Source organism: Emydura macquarii, unplaced genomic scaffold (assembly GCF_026122565.2).
Source record: "Emydura macquarii macquarii isolate MOO-44397 ecotype Brisbane River unplaced genomic scaffold, CSIRO-AGI_Emac_v2 contig_705, whole genome shotgun sequence".
NCBI lineage: Eukaryota > Metazoa > Chordata > Testudines > Chelidae > Emydura > Emydura macquarii.
This window is the reverse complement of record NW_027130842.1, coordinates 11,460,383-11,483,327: the sequence shown is the minus strand read 5'-3', so window position 1 is coordinate 11,483,327 and position 22,945 is coordinate 11,460,383. Positions and strand designations below refer to the sequence as shown.

Sequence of the window (22,945 nt, the reverse complement as noted above, 5' to 3'; positions counted from 1 at the left end):
GTGTTTAGAGATGGAGGTAATACACAGACAGAGGAGTCAGTGGCTGTACATATACTAAGGGATGGAGTGCTGTTACAAGATAATATTGTCCTATAAACATTTCATTTAAACACTATTATTTTGCAGACCGCTTGATTCTTGCAAACAAATTTTGCATTTATTGCTTTTTTCCCCTAAGCAGCACATATTTACACATTTTTCTTAGTTTTGGCATACTTTAAACTCAGCTTTTAAGCAGAACAAAAAGGTGAAAAGCTTGTCTTAAGAAGTTTTCTACATGTACATATATTTTTACATATTCTTTACAAAACAAGTAATTAAAAAGTGCAATATAAGTTCCCTCTCTTATCCACAGAACAAGATATTACATATATTATATATATATGTACGCAGAAATGAAGAAATGTACATTTGAACTTGGAACAAGTACTGTAACTTAATTTTTCAACCCTTTTTGTCTGATAGCATAGTGGAAGTACTACCAACAAATACAGAGGCTTAAACAATACAGTAAAATGAGAGTTTTACCAGCAATGTTACATGATGAAAATAAATCCTCTCTTTCAAACCAATTTCCTTTTAAAAAGATGGATTTATTGCCCAAAGGGAGGAGGAAACCATCTATGGGACAGCAACAACAGAAAGACAAATGCTACAAAAACATCAATTTTTTTTACCACCTGTATTACAGAATTGCTGCTATGTTTATTCCATTCACATTTTTGTTGCCCTGAGGCTGCAGATAATTCACATTCTGAAAATATCTCACTTCAGCTTTGTTGTGTTTAGAAAATTAACTTTTTAACCTTTGCCGTGAGACAACTTGTTCTTAATTCCTCTCCCCTTCCTCTCCCCCATCAACATAAGCTAGCAGCAAGCTAATTGAGTTTGGAGGGGGTCTAACACAGTCTAGAAAATATGCAGAAAAATGATTTTCTGCAGAGATGTACAGCATCTCCAGTTCCACTCATTTATCAAACAAGTATTTAAAGTTAAATCAATATGGATTTTTACTGGTATTTCCATATCTTGGTAACATGTTTTTGGATGAGAATCACGATGAGAACAATTATACTGCACTTCATTCTAATGATGATTTTGCAGTTGGTATTGACTTTCCTTATTTCTGTTACTGGTCATTTATTTATTTGTAAACTGTAACAGGAGCTGCCAGCACAACTCAAACTACCTACCAGTAGAGCCTAGGAAATATTTTTATTTTTTTCAGATCTCATTTACTCAGGAAAGAGCTGAAACCTATGAATGTTCTTTTACCAACAAAAATGTCTCCAGTGCTTAGTCTTCTTGTCAATTTCAGCTGCCTGTCTGCCAAAATAGCAAACTCAAATAATTTAAAGTACCCAAAATTAAAAATTGTATGAAATGATCCCTGGAAACAGTTACACATTGTTATAACTACCTCTCCAGTTTGTTCCATTGACTACATGAGATTTCATTAACTTCTAAAGTTTAAACAGAATTCATCTAATAGTTTAAACAAATCTAGATATGCTATAGTTAACACACAAATGTTAATTTCTATTCATATTTACATTACTTTACAAGCTATATAAATAAATATGGGCATTACTAAATTTCAGTATCTTAAATATGTACATTATTTCTCACCTGTGTTTCACTAGATATAGGTCCCATTACTGTTAGAACATCCACTATAACAAAAAGACTTTGCACATAACAAAACTGGAACTTATGGTACAATGATCAAATAAAGTCCCAATGTACAAATTCCTAAGTAATGCAAAGACTTGTGTAGTAGACAGTTCAACATAATCAACAAGCACAATTGAAATCTGCATCTCAGCAAAACAGAAGCCATTGAATATATACCCTGGCAACTTCAGATTTATCTCAGAATAACCTATACAGTAATAGTTGAGTTCTAAAATAATGAGGTTGGCTACTGTGATTTGTAACTGAGAGAAGTAATGCATTATTAGTGGAAACCGAACATTAATAAGACCATGTATATAGTACAATACCTTTAACTTTGTATCACTTTATCTACTTCATCTGGAAAATATAAAAGCACCACAAAAACAGATTTACAAGATAGATCCATGACTGTACAGTACACATATTTAGGCTTTCTTTTAAGTACAATGTTTTCAAGTAATAGAATCCAAAGCGCTGCAACAAGGAAAATAAAGGGAGCTACACAGAAGCCAGTATAATATGTATCGTTTGCAAAAGAATGGAATGTATTCTGAATCTAAAAAAAAACCTGTTGTTTTTGAACCATTGTTTCTAAGTGCAATGAGCCAGATTCACCTCTTGCTGGTTCAGGAAGTGCAAATTTTACCTCTAACTGCCAGCAAGGGTCACACTTCTTATATAAGGGATTCAACTTTGCAGGAAGGGCAGTCTGAAGTTCAGTCAGAGACATTATAGGAGCACCCTATTGGCCAGACCTGTTGCAAGGATGAGTTAATTAGCACTTCCGTCAGTCGCCCTGGTCAAGCCCCTTTACTCTGCCAGCATCTTATATTTTGGAGCTGAGCAAATTTCCTGCAGGCCCCAGCAGATGGGCGGTTATTAAGTTTGCCACCCTGCCAGTGATACAATTTAATGGGCTGCTCCCCCACCCTGAGGGTAAAGGGAGAGGAAATACTCAGCAGAGACTTCCCATGGGCCTCTCCCTTTAAGAGACGGGCCTGCCTTGGAGGACTTGGCTCCCCCTTCACCTCCTTCCTGGCATGCTCTGAGGTCAACCAGATTCTCTAGCCTCCATCTAGATAGAAGAAAGGGGACAAGTGGGTTTGTTGTTGTGGGGCCATTTATCCCACCAGCTGCATATGGATGTGACCAGGCCCCAGAGCCAGCTTCCTTCCCTGCCAGATGGACTTGGAAAACAGTGAGAGGCTAGGAATGTAAAAGGCAGAGAGACCTTGAACTGCCTCCACAGTCCTTCATCTGCACTGCCGCCTGTGCAAGGGGAAGGAGGCTGCTGGTGCACTGTGGGGAGAATACCTGAAAGGTGAAAGGGATGGGATGGGGACCAGGCTGGTGGGGGCAGTGGCCAATTTTTCTGCATCTTGGCGGTGTGGCAGGGGGTTGTAGATATCTTGCACGCAACCACACCCTTACAGCAGACTTGTCGGTGCTGGGGGCTCTGAGCTGATGGCTACACTAACTTTTTCCTGCATAGACCCTGGAGAGAATCTGATGGAGTAACATAAAAGTAGTTTGTGCTTTCCCATCAGGAGGACTTCAAAATTGTGGACAGATTTTTAAATGTTTGTACTTCCACTGGTATTTTTCCCCCACTCAGAAGCTCAATTTTGATTCCTACTGGCTAAAGCCAGGCTTATCTCCTTTTCCAGCTAGTGAGAATTAGTATTTTTAAAAGTCCCATCTCCAGAGTTTTCAGTATGCCAACTGAAAAATAAATGGCTCATTAGCATTTTTAGCTGCTTTGGAAAAAAGTGTTGCATGATTTATGTGATCAGAAAGAGAGGAAAAATAGATAAATTTTGCCAGGAACAGAAAGGAGATTAAGGGTGGTGGTGAGGGGGACCCCTATTTTGTGTGAAGGGAAGAATGATTGTTCCCTGAAATTGTACACGATGGCATTTGTTACCAGTCTGTCTCACACCCACCCACCCACTCCCATTGTGGAATTAGATCAAACATTGAGAATGATGTTTATAAGAGGTAAAGATATTTAGTTCCAGATATTCCATTTTGGTCTGTACAACAAATGAACATTTTCATCCTTATCACTGTATAGGTCATTTTATTTATAAAAGGTAGTGGAAAAGCTAGACCAACAAAAGCTTAGGTATCAGAGAATATTTTAAAGTGGGTCTCTCTTACTGATTTGAGAGAGAGAAGAGATCTTTCCACATATTCCTCCTTAAAAGAAGAAACTGATACTTTAGTGAAAAATTTGAAAAAACCCTTTCTCTGTAGGAAAAAAATTGCTGATACATCATGCTCTCTCTATTTCTCTTCCAACTCCTGTTATTTATTACTCAGAACATATATAGATATATATATATATATATATATATATATATATGTATGTATGTATGTAAACAGGATTTTTGCTTTTACATGACTTATTCTCCTGTTTGTTCACAGATAGCTGCTAATCAAAAAGTAAAGTTGCCAAAAACAGAGGATTGGGACTTTAATGAGAGTTGAATTAGGCCCTCAAAGTCAATGTGAATCCAAACTCAAGGTATTTCTTTCCTTAAGATGATATAAGATAATGACTTTTGACATAACATATTTGCTTCTTTTAATGTTTCTGATATTCAAGATAGAAATGTTGCTATTCTTATAAAGAAAAGTACACTTTATTTCAGAGGGTCTTTTAAAAAAAATCTTCTTAGCTGCAGGACACTATCAGTAATGAAAATGTATGAATATGACACCATTTCTAATGTATTTTATCTTTTACTTTAAATTAGGTTTTGACAATGGATGTTTTGAGAATTACAGTATGTTCAGAACTAAAGGGGGATCAGATTGCAAGAAGCCCAGTTACATTCATGAAAATTTGGTAGTGAATGACAAGATTGCATTACCTATAAATGCATCCAAAGGAACCCGTCATCTTACAAATACTAGAAAAGCCAAGAGCTTTCACTTACAATTTACATTTATCTGCTATGGATGGTCTTGCTCTTAATAGAAAGGTGTCCATATTACAAACACCACAATCACAATAGGCATTAAATTAGACCCTATACAGCAATCTCCACAAGGTCAAATGTTGAATTGGCCTAGAAACTGAATTACCTTCTCACTACCTAAAGCTAATTGCCTCAGTCCTGTTTTGCAGGTTCTCTGCCAGGCTTGTATAGGGAAAGTTGCCATTGCCTGTGCTTTAGCTGTTATGGAGCTGTAGTAAGGGCAATGTCTTCAGACAACAGGGTTATCAATCTGGCACCATTCACAAGTACTGGGCTCAAATTTACTTAAAATGTAATAATTCTATTTTCTAAAGCAATAGTATATATTGTGTTTTATGCATTGGTCCCACAGACCTGGAGACAGATTTTCCAAAGCTCATGTACAAAAATGTATCTGCAATTGCACATCTAGTTTGTTGGTGCAATTCCCACAAGTGCGAAATCTGGTATTTGCATACTCAGATGGCTAGATGCTCACCTGAGTACTCACTTGCAATTACAGTAATTCTACATGCATTTTTGGACTCAGTATTCAGACTATTGTAAGTAGCCAGTGCTAAGGTTTCCACATGGAGAGAGAGGAGAAAGAAGGGAGATGGAAAGTATATGCAAGGTTAAATGAGACAGATTAGGAGAAATCAGTCTGCATTATAAATATACAAGTAGATCTTAATCCCAGAGTGTACACACCTGGCCACTTTAACGTTCTGTACTGTAAAAAAGGTACATTGCACATCTACATCTCCTAATATTACTCTGATACAGTGCTTGATGTCTAAACATTATTAAAATACATGATGCCAGTATTGGTTGTACTAATGTATACTCTGACATGTTAAGGCAGTACAATTAGAAATTACTGAAAGTGTCAAGCAAAGCTACTTGAGCTAAGACACTGAAACTTTTCCCTTAAAGACTGGACAATATTCTGCTGATTAGGAGATGGTACTCTCCACAGGTAGTCATTCAGTTTATCTGAGTCATTGTATGCAGTCAGGTAAGGGGTAAGGGCAAGTTTGCTATTCACTGGTTTTGCAGGAGTACAAGACATGCTTTTACTACAGAGAGTCTCAGAAGAAGCCAAGTCTACATTATTTATCTTTGGGTCTGATTTCTTTGTCCGGTTCTGGGAAGTCTCTAAGTCAGACCCCTCATCTTCAGATTTTATTTCAACATAATCGTCGTCATCCTCCTCTCCTTCTTCAGTATCTTTGAAATTAGAAAAATAGTTCTGTGTAGCTATTTGTGCATTTATAGGTGAGTTCCTGTTTACTCTCAGAACTTTTTGAGAGTCTTGCAGAATCACATCTGAACAGTTTTCAGGGAACTTCTTCTTCACATCACATACTGTGAATCCTGAAGCAGCACATGGCACAGACTCCTGGTTGCTGTCAGATCTAAAGTTTCTATTTGAATACAGCTGTTTCTTGACCATTTCATTTGGGTAGGTTATTGGTTCCTCAGACCTGTTGACCACAACTGAGGAAGAGGACTGTGACCTGTTGTACACTTGGGGTTTTGTACTGTTTGCTTTCCTTCCTAGTGAGTTATAAATGTGATCTTGTAAATTCTCTTTGTTAGGCTGACTTATAATTGCACTCCACCTTTGTGCTGGGACATGCAGACGTGTAGAAATCTGAAGGGAAGGCACTGAGCAAGCTGATGGCAATGATCTTGGATTGCTTTTTGTACCTGTCTCTATAGGGGAGCTCTTTGGCTTCAGATCTTGGACTTCAGGCCAGGAAGAGAAATCGGCTAGTTCTCCATTACTGTATGTAGAATGCAAAAGCCAGTCTTCTGCCCTTAAGCGTTCACTAGTTAACTGAGAATGAAGCGGAGATGTTGCCACTGGGGATGAATACCTTAAGGCTGATGGTTTCTGAGAGGTGGCCCATGTATCCTTTTGCATTTTTGATGAAGTCTCTCTAAACACAATCTGGTCATAAAGTTGTGAATATTCAGCAATTCTGGCACCTGGAGAAAATAAATATTCAACTTGTCAAAATTAAACACCACTGTATAAAACACAACTTTCACGCAAATTAAAGTTTCAGACAAACTAACACTTTACAATGGTCAGGACAAAGATTTAAAACATCAACTTTGTTCAGTGACATGTACAGCATCATTCATGATACTAATACATGAAATTGACAAGCGTGAAATGTTTTATGACAAAACAGTGAACAATCATGCACCATGCATTCTGGGAGTCAGATGCCAGCATCAATATGATCTCTAGTTATGAAAAGATAAATTATGTACGTAACTGTTAAAAACATTGCTACTGCTAAATATCAAGCAATGTGGTTCTCTTTTTTTAGTTCAACATTTCAAAGTTGCTGGACTATCTATTTCTTCTTAAAAAGAAAACTTTCATATATATATATATTTTTTTTTTTCTTCTATCTACAGATTTTGATAGCTCAGACATTCTCAGTCTTAAAACACACAATGTGGCAGGGATACCTCCCCTTTCATTTGCAGTCATATGGATCATCTTTCATCCCGTTCATGATTACATAAACATCCCTCTGACAGCAAGTCCATACATGGAAAAGTAACATTAGGAAAGATATTTTTAGCTCTATTTCAATGTGACTGGAGAAAGGACAGGAAGAGCCAGTACCATGTGCCTAGTCAGCCCTCCGCAGACCACTAGCAAGAGCTCCATGGATACACCACCACTGATACTGATAACAGCCCCATTTTGGGGTGGGACACTTTCAATTTTTTGCTCTCTGTCTTAAGCGGCTGGTTGGGAAGAATATTTCACTACAGTGCTCACCTTTGGTCACTAAAGTCTCCTCCTATTCTTGTTGGCCAGCAAGAGGCAGAGTCGTCTCCTACAATTGTTCATTGCTCCTGTGCTGGCTTTCATAGGCCAGGAGGCAGCCTGCAACACCTCCAACAAAGACAGAGCAGGTGCCAGGTGTGGAGGAGGGGGGGAATGAGAAGGGGAACTCCTGCATTTGTAGAAGGGGGAAGAGGAGGAGGAAATGGAATCCATCAAAGGTGGCAGAGAGAATGAGATGGGAGATGCCCCCATAGAAGGACTGGAAACGGGTGCAGGCCTACAGGCTGCCTTCAAGTCGCACCAGCCAGGGTAGCAGGCCCCTGGGACTCCCCCCAGAAGTTAATAAGGTGTCTAGGGCCTGTTTTCAGGAAGGGATGTTTGGGGGGGCAAAGTCATGCAGTGCACTGGGAACCTCAGAGATTTGATCAAACATCTGCATCTTGGAATGTTTATCCTAACTGTGAACTTTGAGGCTTTCCCACTGCTGGGTGGGAATATTGGTATAGTGGTGATGCCAGGGTTTGCCGGTTTTACATATTTTTCAACATTGTATCATTCTGATGAATCATCACTTCTGGCTGATACCATGTCACAATGTAAGGTAATGGAGCACAAAATATACTATTGTATTTGGTGGATTTTTTTTGCCGATAGAAAATCTGATCTTTTAAGAGCATCCTAAAAACTGCATCAGATGAGATAAATAAGATATTTGCATTTTTAAAATTCCAGAGATGCAATGAGACTGCACAAACACCACTCTGGTGACTGAGAGTTTGCTGGCTCCAGGGCCCCAACTTATTTTAAAATCATCTATGGAAAAATTTCTCACAGGCAGGAAACTTATTTTGCTCCATCCTGCTTTGTGCAGTGCAGGTGCTCTAGAAAGGGGCAAAGTCTGAGACTTTTTCTTCCATCTCCCCATCCCCATGCTTGTAAGCAACAAACTGGAAGTTTCTCTAAAGAAGCTGGACTTGGCTTGTGTGATGGATCATATTCTATGGCTCAAGAGAGCACAGACAAGGAGTGTCTAGGCCCCCTTCTCACTGAGATCTGAAGACCACACTAGGCAAGAAAACAACTGCTTTTTTGAAAAAGAGTAAGCGTGCTCAGGATCACACCTTCTACTCCCAGCCTACCCTGAACCCACCTGTCCTGTGAAAGCAAGATGGCTGATATTGCTCCAGTCTTTCCCCTTCTTTCAAGAAATGGCAGGATTTTGCTCTTATTAAAGAACATATGTTTATATTACTTTCTGCACTAAAGTTACATAAAGAACTCAATCTGATCTCAGTGGTAACACATTCTTAAAGGGAATAATGGCATCATCATTCAACTGGTGGATCAAGAAGTGACCAGGGTTTTAGCATTTTAAAATCAACACATAAATTTCACTGAAAAGTTGTTAAAGAGATCTATTTGGGGAGGGAGGGAGAGACAGAGAGAAGGATGATATTTTTTAACATACCAATGGCAGGACCACCTTGTTTCTTCTCCTCCAAAATGGCCGCAAGGTCTTTGTGTCTCAGTTTCTGTTGCTGGCTGGATAGGTGCTCCTGCTCTGGACTTTTTACCTTCAAAAGCTGATTGGCCTTCTTAATTTTTTGACTGTACTGCCTTGCCATCATAAAGACCCTGTTCTTTGTTTTATCCACAATATCCATTTCATTGTCCGGGCTCTCTGTCTGTGCACTGGATAGAATACTATTGGCAGATTCATAAGGGCTGTCTATAAAAGGCAACTCACCAGAGAAGGAAGATCTGTTAAGACTCAGAAATGAATTATCTTTACATGGTGTTGTTTCATCGAATCTGAGCCTGGTTTCACTTAATTTGGCTACCTTGTGTTTCAAAGTTTTAGGAAAAACAGGCGTTTCTGGCAGTGAGGGAGTGGAGAGTGAAAATTCCACATCTTTACTCAGTTCAGGAGTACTTCCAGCATGGAGTCTTTCCTGCATGTCATCTTTACAAACAGGAAAGGCTGCAAGAACACGGTCTCTTGTCTTTTCTTCATTCTTCTTGATGTAATTCTCTAGGTCATTCCATATCTCATCTACTTCTTCCGACAGTTTGTCTGCTGCAGATTTGTGGGAGAGTGAATCAGAGTTGGAGGAGCTATCTACTAAGCTCAAATAGTCATTATCTAAAGGAACATGATGATATGGACTTTCGTCTTCACTGAACTGTAGACTCTCTTCAGAAACAAACTGCCTTAGATTGTCACAACATGCAAAATCTGTTTCTAGGCCCAAAAAACTCCTCCTTTTAGAGCATTTAAGGCGGTCACATTTGAAATTCAATAGTGGTGGTTCTGGAAGCACTATGGTGTCATAGATGTTCTCCTCAACAATCCTGAGCTCATGTGAACTTGAAGTTGGTGCCTCTCTATGGAGTAGGATTTCATCTTTACTAGCAAGAATGGAAGTCCTATTTTGATTTGCCTGCTTCTTTTCAGAGGCTGCTTCCACCAAGTTGCTTTTGTTTGGACTTTTGTAGAGAGAGTCTCTTTGGGGACCATGATCAGACTCTTCCCTTCTAGTCAGACCCATCAGTTTTAAATCTTCGTAACTTATATTATCATAGACATGCTCTATATCATCAATGGTCAGCTCTTCTGAAGATTCTGGGTAAGCATTCATATTACCCACATCAGTTCTAGAACTATTTTTCACTTCCCTTCGAGAACTGTGCTGGACAAAGTCATTGGCTCTTTGTCTTGCATTATATGGGCAAGTGTTACTTTCACCAGCACTACTGGCCCGTCTAACAATTCTGTGATGACCAGAGCCAGAGATCTCATTTTGATTAATTAATCCCACATGCCAACTGCATGGACGACCTGAAGCACCCCTCTCTTCACACACAACTGAACTTGAATTGGAAGTAGATACCGATGGTACAAACATCTGATAATCATCTTCATCATCTTCATTTTCCTGAGGTGGCCGTCTACTGGGAAACAAGGCTTGTCTGATCTGATGGTCAGTCCAGATGTTTCTCACAGTGGTAGTTCCCCCAAGGATATTCATGATTAGTGAGCTGTTCTGCGGTGTGCTAAACGGTCTAGATGGCTGCCTAGCAGAACAGGAAAAGGAAAGATCTGTATTCAGCTGGGTAGATTCTTCATCTGAAGGATCTTTGGAATTCTGTGGAGATTTGAAATATGGAGTTTTGTTAGTCTCTCTCCCTGCAGTCATTTCCTCTATATTGAGGACTGCAACCTTGACCCTAATGCTGTGCATTGTGGAGCCTGGCAAAGAAATATGGGATCCTCTGGCTCCATTGCTTCACACCCCTTATCACTTGCAAACTGAGGTGGATGCGCAAGACTTGTGCGCCCACCCGCTCCTTTTCACTGACTAAGAGTTGTATATTGTAAATAATTCTTTTCCTCACCCCACCCCACATGGACTACACTGGGGTGGCACTAAGCAGGTAAGACTGATCCCCTTAGTCATCTTTTTCCCTAAGCAATATGTATTGGGGTGCCTCAAGTCCACATCACAGGTCTCCTTGAATTTCTATATTATATTTAAGGATAAATTCAGTCACAGGGATCACAGATTCTATGATTTTCTGGGAACAATGTGACTTCTGGGGCAGCCAACAGCTGACCAGGGGCCAGCCCACCGGGGCCACGGCCCCAATTGAGTCAGCCCCTTTGGGGCTGGAGAGCAGCAGTCAGACACCTGCCACAGGAGCAGCAGTGGGGCTGGAGCAGCTGTAAGCCTTGGCAGCTCTGTTTTCCCTCTCAGTCCCAGCATATTTTTAGTAAAAGTCAGGGACAGGTCATGGGCTTTCATGAATTTTTGTTTATTGCTTGCAACCTGTCCCTAATTTTTACTAAAATCAGAATCTTAACTTTATTATATTAATTATATTATATTACATTACTTTACATTATAATCACAGTTAGTTCACTACAGAAGGCAAACTTTTTTCCTTGACTTCTTCCATCATTTTATGACTCTTCACTGGATTCTTTCCAATTTATCAATGACTTCATTTTTAAGAACTTTGCAAAGTATTCCAAGGATGTTCTAAAGCTGCATGGGCTTGATCCTACATGTTACTTAATAGCCCTGAGAGATGCTGCACATCGTAAGCTCCCACTGCTTGAAGAGTTAAGAAGGTACTTTATGGCTTTGATGAATCAGGCCTTTCATGGGAGTTTGATGCTCATTACCTTGCAGGGCTGAGTCTGTTAAAAGGAAGTATAGCATTATCTTCCTGGTGTTCAGCCTCCCAATATTACATCAAGCAGTTTTGTAATAGCATCAGATTAGTGGGTGTATCTAGTAATCATCACCACCTGACAGAAGACTGCACTAAAATGTTTAGCATTTATTTTTAGACAATATGATTAAAATTTAAATTAAACAACATAAAGCTGTAGTGTAGTGCATACAAATAGCAATTAAGTAGCAAATGACTTTGAGTGAATTTTATTAGCATTTATTTACATTAAAACTAAGTAAATGTTCATTTGTTTTTAAGGGTATATATTGTGAAACACCTGCAGATACAGACAGGTGTCTAATTGCAGTTTGCTGGATTCATTATTTTTACAGATTTTTCTTCTTACTCTTAAAATTTATTTAAGCTTTAGGGAAAGCATTTCTGAGCACAAGACATTACTTAGATATCATGGCAATTTTATTTTTTATCTACATCTGTCCATCTAGAAAGAGACACATGGATGCCTATGATGTAGCTATGATATATAGAGATATATAACAAAATAAGAGATACAATCAGATGTGACACATTTAGCTTTAAATACCTGCATTTCACATTTGCTGAGATTAACACTTCTTCGTTTTTCAACATTTTCAGCAGCTTGGCTATTAAGTCTTTTTCTACCTCCTTTTGGTTTTTGCTGTGAATTTTGTTGTGTGCCCTGTGATTAAATAAATAATGGGTATATTATGATCTACAGTTATTTGAACGGCAATGTATTTAGTCAAAGCCAAATCTGGGAAATGCTGGAGTTCAACATGAAACAACTAAATCAGAATTTGCAGTGGAAAAGACATTTTCTTCTGCTATCCCTTTTGTGTTGCTAAATGTCAGAGACAGCATTCATTGCAGGATGCTATTCTCCTCCAGAATTCACAGTACAATTCTTGGAGCCATGCAGTTCACCAAGTCATGGCAGGCAGCAGGTTGTGGGAGGAGTTTTCAGAATGAACTCTGTTATAGCACATCCTTCCCAGAGCACCCCTTGCAGCGTTATGCAGTGCAACAAGCCACTCAACCTTAGTTTCCCAGCTGCTCTTCCTCTGCTCCACTCAGCCTCCAACACCCTTCTGGGTTACAGAACTTGCCCCTGTAGCTAGGTCACTTATAGATCTATCCCTACTGGGCACTCCCAAGTCCAAAACAAGTATGAAACAAAAACTCTTCCCTTTCTTCCAGAAAATCTACTAAGCACCAGTCCTCCCTGGCCCTAGCCCCAAATAGCCTTCTCGCTGATGATAAGAGCCCCATGTCTGCTCTCTCTCTCTCTCTCTCTGCCTGCTCCTTCCTGGAAACCTGTCTTCTGTTCCAGAGGTCTCAGTTTGGGCTAATTGGGCCTTCAGCAGCCTGTTAACCCCTTCCTTCCATGCATGGAAGTTTGTGTGCCCCATTACAGACTTTTCTGCAATGATGAATAGCTCAATTTAAAAACGTGAGTGTCTTGGAAAGGCCACTCAAATTGGTATTTAGGAGTGTTAGATAGGAGTTAATGTTCCCTAGCATAGATTACAGCAACCAAGTGAAGGACTTGGACATCTTATTAATATGTCCACATTTAAAAACTGGGCCTACAGTCTTTCAGAATAGCTGCACATGCATGAAGATGTCACACGGAATGGGAATGTACAATGAACATAATGGTAGTCCATCACCTTCTTCAACAGTATAAGTTAAGTTTATACAGTGACAAGTACCAAAGCAACAAGAAGTAGTTAGTCCTGTACAATGAGTAAAAATAACAGCATTTATGTCAAAGGTAATCTGGAGGAGTGGAAAGGACTGAGTAAAAACAAACCCAGTCGAGGTGGTCTTAAGTGCCCTGGTCCTCTGCATAGGGGTGAATTTCACCCCAAGAATGTAGTCCAGAAAGAACTCAGTTCCTTCTTCTCTTGGATTGCAACAAAGGATTGATGATGTCTAAAAGAAAATGTTTATTTTGGATGTTACTGTCATTACGGTTACAGTCTTCTGCAATTGAAACTCCTCAAACTCCATTACCAAAGCCCAATGAATATTTGGGATATATCCTATGGCTTAAGCAAAAATACTAGAAGCAACAGCAGTTGTAAGCAATATATCTACACCTTTCAATGGGCATTTGTAAAACATTTTCTCTGCCATATGATATTTTAGTGAATAAATTTAAGCCCCCACTCTACCTCCACACATAAAGCAAAGAGATACCTGTTCACACTCTTCCTCATCATCAGCATCTATCTGTTCTGTAGCACATGGGTGGAGATTTTCATCTTGATCACTGCTGTAGGCTGGTTCAATGGATCCTTGAAATTCATTCACAAGCCCACTGTGCTTCAATGAAACTTTTTTCCTAGAACAGAGCAGGGCTTCACTTGATCCCAGTTTGGCAGCCTGAGAGAGTAGGGCTCCTTCAATACTGCTCCGCTTTAAAAAAAAAAAATTAAAACGAATTTAAGTATCCCCTCTATGCTGCAGATTTTAACATTCCACAGTCAACATTTATTTATCCTTCAAGATTAAAATCACAAACATAAAGCCCCAAATTAGAACATATTTTTGCTGAATTCATCTGGACCTAAGAAAAGAACCGAATTGATCACTAAACTTTCCACAGTTAATATATAGGGATCATATGAGATACTCTATAAAACAACTGTGGAAAAATGGCATAATGAGGCTTGATGGATCAGTGATGCCAGATAAAATGTACTTCATTTGCATGTAAAATATTTTTTCCTTAAGTGCCAATGCTAACACAGGCCTGGTCTACATTGCCAGCAAAATTCAGCGGCAGTCAATGGGAGTTACACAAGCTACAGAGTAGCTTGTGTAATTCCTGTCGACTTCATAACTTCTGTTTAGTGCACTGCCTCCACTGTGCTGCACCGATGGGAAATGTGTACCCGTCAACGCAGCGCTATGCTTTTTGGGGAGGTGATTTTATTAAATCGATTTCCGGATCAAATGAGTGTGTCTTCACTGCTGCTCAATCAAACTGGAAAAGTCAATCTGACGGCGGCAAATTTGTGTAGACAGTGTAGACATAAGTTTCAGATCTAAGGCTGAGGCTAAGACAAATCTTTCCTGCTGCAATTGGAATGTCATTAACAATTCTTATCGCAAATGGACACTTTTCTGGCTTGTTGAGCTTACTTCTCCATATTGACTCTGCATGGCTAACAGGAGCAATGTGTACTACAAGTTTATTTTTGCCAGAAATCTAACAGACTCGAAATGCATACTAGCAGCAGAACTGCCAAAGAAAAGATGCCATCTTTGCATAACACTTTAGTTATCCTATCTGCATTTTTAAAGTATTCTTTAACGCTATAGATGTATTGTTCTGTAACATAAAATCTAGGCAGGCTGACATGTATCAATCAAGTTCTACTTATTAGGTATTGCTGAAATAAAATTTGTACTACTTTATAATGTTATTGGTAAGTCTCTGAAATGTATTGTTCTTGTATCCTATTTAAAACCAATAAAACATAACAGTACATACTGAAATTTTTATAGCTATTAAGTATTCTGGATTCAAACAATCCCACATGCTAATTGAATCTACTGAGATATGAAATACAAAAAAAGGACTTACCTTGTGCATATCTGGACTTATTTCTGAAAATATATACAAAAATATATACAGCGTTATAAATAATCAGGTACATCAGTTTGTGCCAGTGTATGAATGTTACATTAATATTTCAAGCATGAACCCTGTTTTCTAAGATTTAGAACTCATTTGCTTAATGCAAAAGCCTTACCTTCCCCTCAAAGGGAATTAAATAAATAATAATTACAGTAAAAACATGGATTTTATTATTGTCCCTTTCTGATCTGAATGGCAATCAAAGGTTGGGGCCTTGAGGATGTTCCAGCTGGGAACAGCAACTGATGGAGTCTGGTACGTTCTTTGATGCTATCTTTATTTGCAAGGAATGTACAAAGTCCTAATTCCCCAGGCGCAGGAGGAACCAAGAGCAACTTAGACGTCCAAGTCACTTTAGCCAACACCAAACCCAAAGCTCTATAGCTTTTGCCCCACAGTCATACACCATGCTCAGAGGCTACTGTTTGATCTTCTTGCTTTTTGCTTCTACCTCTCTTTCTGTTGTGTGTGTTCTGCCTTCCCACGTTCTCCCAACACAAATCAACACTCAGCAAAACTCCTCTGCCCACTCAGCCCAGAAGCTCCTGGGCAGGTTCAGAAACCATTTTGTCTTAGGTGGTGGTGGGGCGGGGGGGGGGGCTTGACAGTAATGTTCACTGAAGGGTGTATTTATACCCAGTCCCCAAGAGGTTTCTGTTCCATGCAGTTACCAGTCTCTCTCAGCATAACATTATGATGGATCCCAATTAAATTCCTGATCATGCAAATGCATGAATAATTGTATGTATATGAGCAGTCCCACTGGGACTACTTACTTGTTTCAGTGTTTGCAAGATCAGGCCTAAATATGGAAATTCAAAGGTAAGGAAAATGCATTAACTCATTTTGCTTTCTTTGCACTGCAAGTTTCTTAAGGCTGTGCTTGAGGTTGTACATTATGGGCAAGATATTCAGTTGATGTAAATCAGTGCAACTCCATTAACTTCAACTATATCAGCATGCAAAAGCTGAGGTCCAGCCCTATATGTGCTGCAACTTGTAAGCACAATGGGAAGTGTCATGAACAAGATGATAGCACATCTTTGAATTCCATTGATTACATTGGTTTACCTAATTTGTGTATGTACTGCTTAGTGTTTTGATGTTTACTGTTAATAGCATATACTATTAAATACAATGTAAACTTACCACTTGGCTTCATAACTTTATGAACTCTGGATGAAGGTTCTGAAAAGGATAAACATAGTTAAAACTACAATGTTCCAAAGAAAGTTACTATTATCTTGGCCAACATTTTTTAAAATGGATGCCAAAATTTAAGCATTATCCAACCCAATATCTAGAGTCCAAAATGGGGACATTGGGTTGGATAATGGGACTTGTGCTCCTAAATCACTTTGGTGCTTTTGAAAATCCTATTCCTTAAAAACTAGCTTAATTTGCATAGTGCTGAGCACCTAACAGCTCTCACAGAAGTCAATATATGTGTTTAAAATCAGTGAGAGTTGCTTAGCATTTCTGAAAATGAAGTCACTTATGTAAGTGCCTAAATTTGTACTTAAGAGCCTAATTTGTAGCCTCCACTTTTAAAAATCTTGGTCTAAATTGCTGGAGATTTACTCCACTATTATTAGAAACATTTGGTGATATTTGTAGCTTAGTGTTGGTTGAAAGTAGAGGTAATTGAGTGTTCCAAATAGGACCATTCAGTTAATATTTTACATTGTCAATGTAATCTTTCACCTTGGAAACATTACATAGAGACATTTTTATTGAAAAACAATTGAAAGGTTTAATGACTTGATTGTTTCTCAGTGGCAAATGTAGCTTCATGTTAAGTCACTACATCAATACTCTTACAAATGCTACATAAATAACTTAGTTTAAACTGAATATGACATTTTTCTGATCTAATTGGTCACGGTTTTAAAATATTTCATTAAGTAGTTAAAGATGGACATACGTTGGCATAATAAAAAGCTGGGATGCAAACTGTTCAAACTATATAAACATTTTTAGCTGCAGCAAGAAAAAACAAATAACCAGGAAAGGCTATTAAAGTTGAAAAAAATATTTTACTACTCCCTCAGCAATGCCATTTATCAAGTCTCTAGCCTTTTTGAAGCAACAGGCTTAATGTAATTAAGGTAAAAACAGGTTCCAAGGTATTAATTATTCATCTTTTTAAAAAATAAAAAAACAGTGTCATAGGAAAGCCAATTACTTTATGTATATGCAAAAATAAATAAATAAAACATCCACTGTTTTAAAGTGTGTAGTTTGGATTTTATGTTAATGCAATAAAATCAAATGGCACATTTACCACAAGACTGTCAAAACAACTTGTTAAACGATGCCTGTATTTTTCTCTTCCCAATCCATGAGTGATTTACTATGACTTTAAATCTCACTTTGCCATGACACTCTGTTATGCATCCCAGGAGTGGAAATATGCAGCTTCATTTGAAATCCACTGTCATCTCATGAAAACCTTAGCTGTAAGCAGTGTGTGTGTCTCTCTCTCTCACTCTCTCTCTCACACACACACACACACACACACGAGAGGCATCTATCACCTTTAAATGTACTAGGCACTGAAGGTGAAGTTCAGTTAATTTTTTTAATTTATTTTATTTTAGTTTTCAGGACATTGCCACTTTCCTATTATGCTCAGTAGCAAGAAATAATAACAGTATTTTGTATTTCCATAGTAGTTTCCATCTAAGAATTTCAAGTTACCTCTGAAACATTAATTCACTTTTACAATACCTCTGTGAAGTGAGCAGTATGAAACCTCACTATATAAACTGTGTGAGATTAAGTGACAAGCTCGAGGTTACTATGGTACAGCCAGGAACGGAATTCAGGTCTTCTGGTTCCCAGTCTTGTGTCTTATAAGCCACAAAACTTTCTCCTCATAATTCTCCAAAAACATCTTGGACTAGGCTATAGTATCTTGTGAGGAAAGACAAAACAAAAACCCACACACACTTTATTGTGTGCATTAATATGTATGTGCTTTCCAACTCAGTTTGAAAGGGCAAAACTGATAACTAGAACAAGCTGGAAATTTTCCAGTGGACCATTTTTCTGTCAGAAAATGCCTTTTGTTAAAACCAAACCATTCAGTGAGAACGTCCAATTACTATAGAAACCAGCCCAGTTTACCATGGAACCCTGTCTGCCAGCCAGGTTTTGAAACCTGTCTGGTTTCCTGCCAGCTTGTCTGCCTAGCTCCATAGGAGCCTGGGCTCCCAGCAACCAGTGAGGCTCCTTGGCATCCTGCCCCCTGATGTTGTTAGCCCAGAAGCAATGCTGCAGGACAGGGACATGGAACAGGTAGTGGCAGCACCAGTATTTTTCCATCAGAGAATATTCCCTTTTGCCAGAAATTCTGTGATTTGAGGTTTTGTTCTGGTTCAGAATGAAACAAAATGTCCAACACTCAGAATTTCTGATGGGATGGATGCTCCATTTTCTGGCCAGCTCTACTGATAAATTTATTTCAATCTGGAGAATTTTAGGTTAGGAATTATCTAATGACTGCAAACAAACATGACAATCTGTAGGAGGCAATACATTTCAGTTTTAAAACAGCAATCAGTGGATGGAGATTTCTTTTCACATAATGCCTCTTACAGTAACTCAATCCCTGCCGCCTTCCACAATATGTATAATCTGAAAACATTTCTATACATTTTCCTTTAGCTTTCTTTGACAGTACTTATTTTAATCACCTGACTTCCTCCTCACCCTCCGTGGGGCGAGATCTTCTTTAGAATTATATGATGCTTTCGTTTCTCTCTCTGGAGTATAGTGGAATCCTGGATGATCTATAAAATAATCAGAGGCGTCAATAAACATTAAGTATTATTTGATATGTCACATCAGCTCTTCTGGGAAGGATTTACCTTCCTTTTGTGTCTTATGTTGTGGAAAACACTTTGTCAGAGCTGGACGAGTAATTAGTGTTGCCAATTAGCTACTGAAGGAACATTACGTACTTAATCCACTTTACCAATGGATTGCTAACGCAGCAATAGAAAAGGTTAGTAACCTTCCGTTACAGTTGTTCTTCGAGATGTGTTGCTTATGTCCATTCCTTGTCAGGTGTGTGTGCGCGCACCACATGCACCGGTGCCAGAGATTTTTCCCTCAGTGGTATCTGTAGGGCCAGTTCCAGTGCCGTCTGCAGTGGCACACGTATGTGTCAGTAGAAGGGCTCTGCTGGTCCCCCCGTCCCAGTTCCTACTTGCTGGAACTCCAACAGAAGGGAAAGAGGGTGGGTCATGGAATGGACATGAGCAACACATCTCAAAGAACAACAGTTACAGAAGGTTAGTAACTGTCTTTTGTTCTTCAAGTGCTTGCTCATGTCCATACCACGTCAGGTGACCCACTAGTACCACCTCTGGTGGGCCAGGAGTTCACAGACATGCTGATTGCAATGCCACTCTGCCAAAGGCTGCATCATCCTGTGCCTATTGCATGATGGCATAGTGGGACATAAAAATGTGAACAGAAGATCAAATCCCAGCCTTGCAAATGTCCTGTATTGGAACTTGGGCTAAGGCAGCTGCTGGCAAAGCCTGTGCTTTTGTTGAACGGGTTGTCAGAGTAGCAAGAGGTGCAGCCTTTGCCTGCTCATAATAAGTTCAGATGCAGGTGGTGATCCAGGAGGAAATCCTCTGTGATGAGACTGGCAAACCTTTCATTTACTTGGTGACCGCGATGAACAGCTACATGTATTTTTGGAAGGGCTTAGTTCTTTCGATGTAGAAAGCCAGCGCTCGCCTGACATCCAGCATGTGCAGGTTAGAGCTGTGAGGCTTTGGAAAAAAGAGTAGCAGAAAGATGTCCTGGCTGACATGAAACTGCGGTACCACCTTTGGTAGAAATATGGGATGAAGGCGCAGCTGAACTTTATCTTTGTAAAACATAGTATAGGGAGATTCTGATGTTAGAGCCTTGATTCCGGAGACTTGCCTGGCTGATGTAATTGCCACCAGAAAGGCAACTTTCCACAACAAGTGGGGAAGCGAACAAGATGCCATGGGTTCAAAGGGAGGCTCAGTGAGTCAGGACAAAACTAGGTTGAGATCCCATAGGGGAAACCGGGCCTCTGACCTGCGGGAAGAGCCTTTCCAAGCCTTTCAGGAAGTTGGCCATCATCTCATGGGAGAAGACTGATGTGCCCTGCATATGATGGCCAAGATGACCGCAGGTGTATCCTGATTGACAATAACACCGGGCCTTGATGTTTCAAGTGGAGTAAGTACTCCAGAATGGAGAGTAACGGTATCTGGGTCGAGGAGAGGTTTCATTCCGCCACCCACCAGGAGAAGCTTTTCCACTTCACCAAGTAAGTCGTTCTAGCAGAAAGTTTTCTACTTTCAAGCAGGACTTTCTGAACCTGAGTGGAGCAAACCTGCTCCTCAGGGCTTAATCATGCAGCATCCACGCCATCAGATATAAGGAGGCGAGGTCCGGATGTAATAGCTGACCATGATCCTGTGAAATTAAGTCCGGACAGTCCGGGAGTGTCCAAGAGGCACTGCCACCTCCAGGTCCAGCAACATGTCAAACCAGCGTTGATGGGGCCATGCCAGAGCCATCATTATGACCTTCTTGATCTTTATGAGGACTTTGTGGAGGAGAGGAATCAGTGGAAAGGTGTACCTCAGTCTTTCTGACCACTGCAGGAGGAAAATGTCGGGAAGCAAGCTGCTGTCGGGTCCTTGCAGGGAACAGAAACAGTGACATTTCCTATTCTGTTTGGTTGCAGACAAGTCCACCCTGGGGAGTTCCCCACCTCTGGAAGATAACCTTGACTACCCCCAGGTGCAGGGACCACTCTTGGCGAGAAGAGAAGGACTTGCTGAGATGATCTGCCAATGTGTTCTTGACCCCAAGGAGGTGTGCGGCTGCGAGGTGGATCACATGTTCCATGCAGAAGTCCCACAGACAGAGTGCCTCTTGGCAGAGGGCTGAGGAATTCGCTCCCTGACATTGATGCCATATTGTCTGTCAACACTTGTACTACCTTTCCCAACATCTAGGGAAGGAATACTTTGCAGGCTAGATGGATTGCCCTGAGCTCTCTGACATTTATGTGTAATGTCAGCTCCTCTGTGGACCAGAGGTCTTGGGTCCTGAGTGATCCGAGGTGGGCACCCCACCCTAGTTCCAAGGCATCCGATACCAAGGAGAGTGTCATACATGGGGCCACATGGGCAGTTTATCCACCATGACAATGAGGCAAGTATTCAAGGCGAGATCATAAGGATCATGTCCAGGTTTCTCTTGGGTCTTGTTGGAGCATAAACCAGTGCTAGCCATATTTGAAGCAGTATGAGGCACAATCTTGCCTATTGTACCACACAAATACACATTACCATGTGACCTAGCAGTCTGAGGCAAACCTTTCCTCTGGTGAGGGTGAGCTGTGACCTGGGTGATGAGGTCTGACATGGTTTGAAGTCTGGCTTGAGGTAGAAGTGCTCTGCCTAGGTAGAGTCAAGGACTGCCCCGATGAACTCTATCCTTTGCACAGATATTAACGTAGATTTCTGTTTGTTTACCAACAGGCCCAGTTCTTGGCAGGTGGCCCGTAGTACCGTGATACTATGCCAGACCTGAGGTTCTGAGCAAGCCTTGATGAGCCAGTTGTTGAGGTAGGGGTAAATTTGTATTCCCTGACATCTAAGGTAAGCCATGACTACTGCCATACATTTTGTGAACACCCTTGTCACTGCTAATAGTCCAAATGGGATGGCCATGAATTGGTAGTGGTTGTCTCCCGCCATGAACCGTAAGAACCTTCTTTGGCCATGGAAAATGGAAACATGGAAGTATGCATCCTTCAGACTGAGGGTGGCATACCAGTCTCCCAGATCCAGGGAGGGGATGATGGAAGCCAGGAAGACCATATGAAACCTCAGCTTCTTGAGATATTTGTTGAGGCAATGTAGGTCCAATATGGGCCTCAGGCCTCCTTTGGCTTTCTAGATTAGAAAGTAACGGGAGTAAAACTCTTTCCCTCTCAGATGGAGGGGAATTCCTCTATGGCCCCTACCTGTAGGAGAGATTGCACCTCCTGAATAAGAAGTTGCTTATGAGAAGGACCCCTGAAGAGGGACAGGATGGGGGGGGTGGGAAAGAGAAATTGAAATAAACTGAAGGGTGTACCCCACTTGTCTGATGTTATATCTGTACACACAGGAAGGTAGGGGAAAAGGTGGTTTGAAAAGAAGGGGAGGGTTGGATGCTGGGTTAAATCTGCTAGGCTGCCTGTGGGCGCACCCTCAAAAGGCCTGCCTATCGCCTGGTGGGTAGTAGTTTGAGCCCAAATGGGAAGCACTGGCTGGGGGTTGACCTTGATGGTGCTTATAGCCCTTGCTCTTCTTGCTGTAGGGCTCACTCCTGGCCTGGCCTGGCCCGGCCCACGAACCACTGTGTTCTGAGGCCTGAAATGCTTCCTGAAAGCTGACTGAGTGTAGAGGCCTAAGGAACGGAGTGTGGCTCTGGAATCCTTTATGCCATGCAGCCTGGCATCCATTGGGTCAGAGATCAGTGCCACACCATCAAAGGGGAAGTCCTGGATGGACTTCCACAGATAGGCCAGATGACTGTAGCCAAGAGGATCTCTGCATAGAG

At 40.4% G+C, this 22,945-nt stretch overlaps 1 protein-coding gene across 5 annotated transcripts in view; it reads right to left on the bottom strand.

Moving 5' to 3' along the window:
• Window positions 1-135: 135 nt before the first annotated feature.
• The window catches only part of PLEKHG1 (pleckstrin homology and RhoGEF domain containing G1), a 187,458-nt gene continuing 164,648 nt past the window's right edge, over window positions 136-22,945 (bottom strand). For 4 of the 5 annotated variants that reach the window (XM_067542403.1, XM_067542401.1, XM_067542402.1 and 1 more), the window contains 7 exons: window positions 19,027-19,122; window positions 16,478-16,516; window positions 15,275-15,297; window positions 13,882-14,100; window positions 12,242-12,358; window positions 8,927-10,604; window positions 136-6,635 (listed from right to left, as the gene is read on the bottom strand). In XM_067542403.1, the coding sequence (XP_067398504.1) occupies window positions 5,530-6,635; window positions 8,927-10,604; window positions 12,242-12,358; window positions 13,882-14,100; window positions 15,275-15,297; window positions 16,478-16,516; window positions 19,027-19,122 (3,278 nt within the window). In that variant the 3' untranslated portion in view covers window positions 136-5,529. Of the gene's footprint in view, window positions 6,636-8,926; window positions 10,605-11,173; window positions 11,660-12,241; window positions 12,359-13,881; window positions 14,101-15,274; window positions 15,298-16,477; window positions 16,517-19,026; window positions 19,123-22,945 lie in introns of those variants that run through there. The other variant, XM_067542405.1, reaches the window with a different exon arrangement.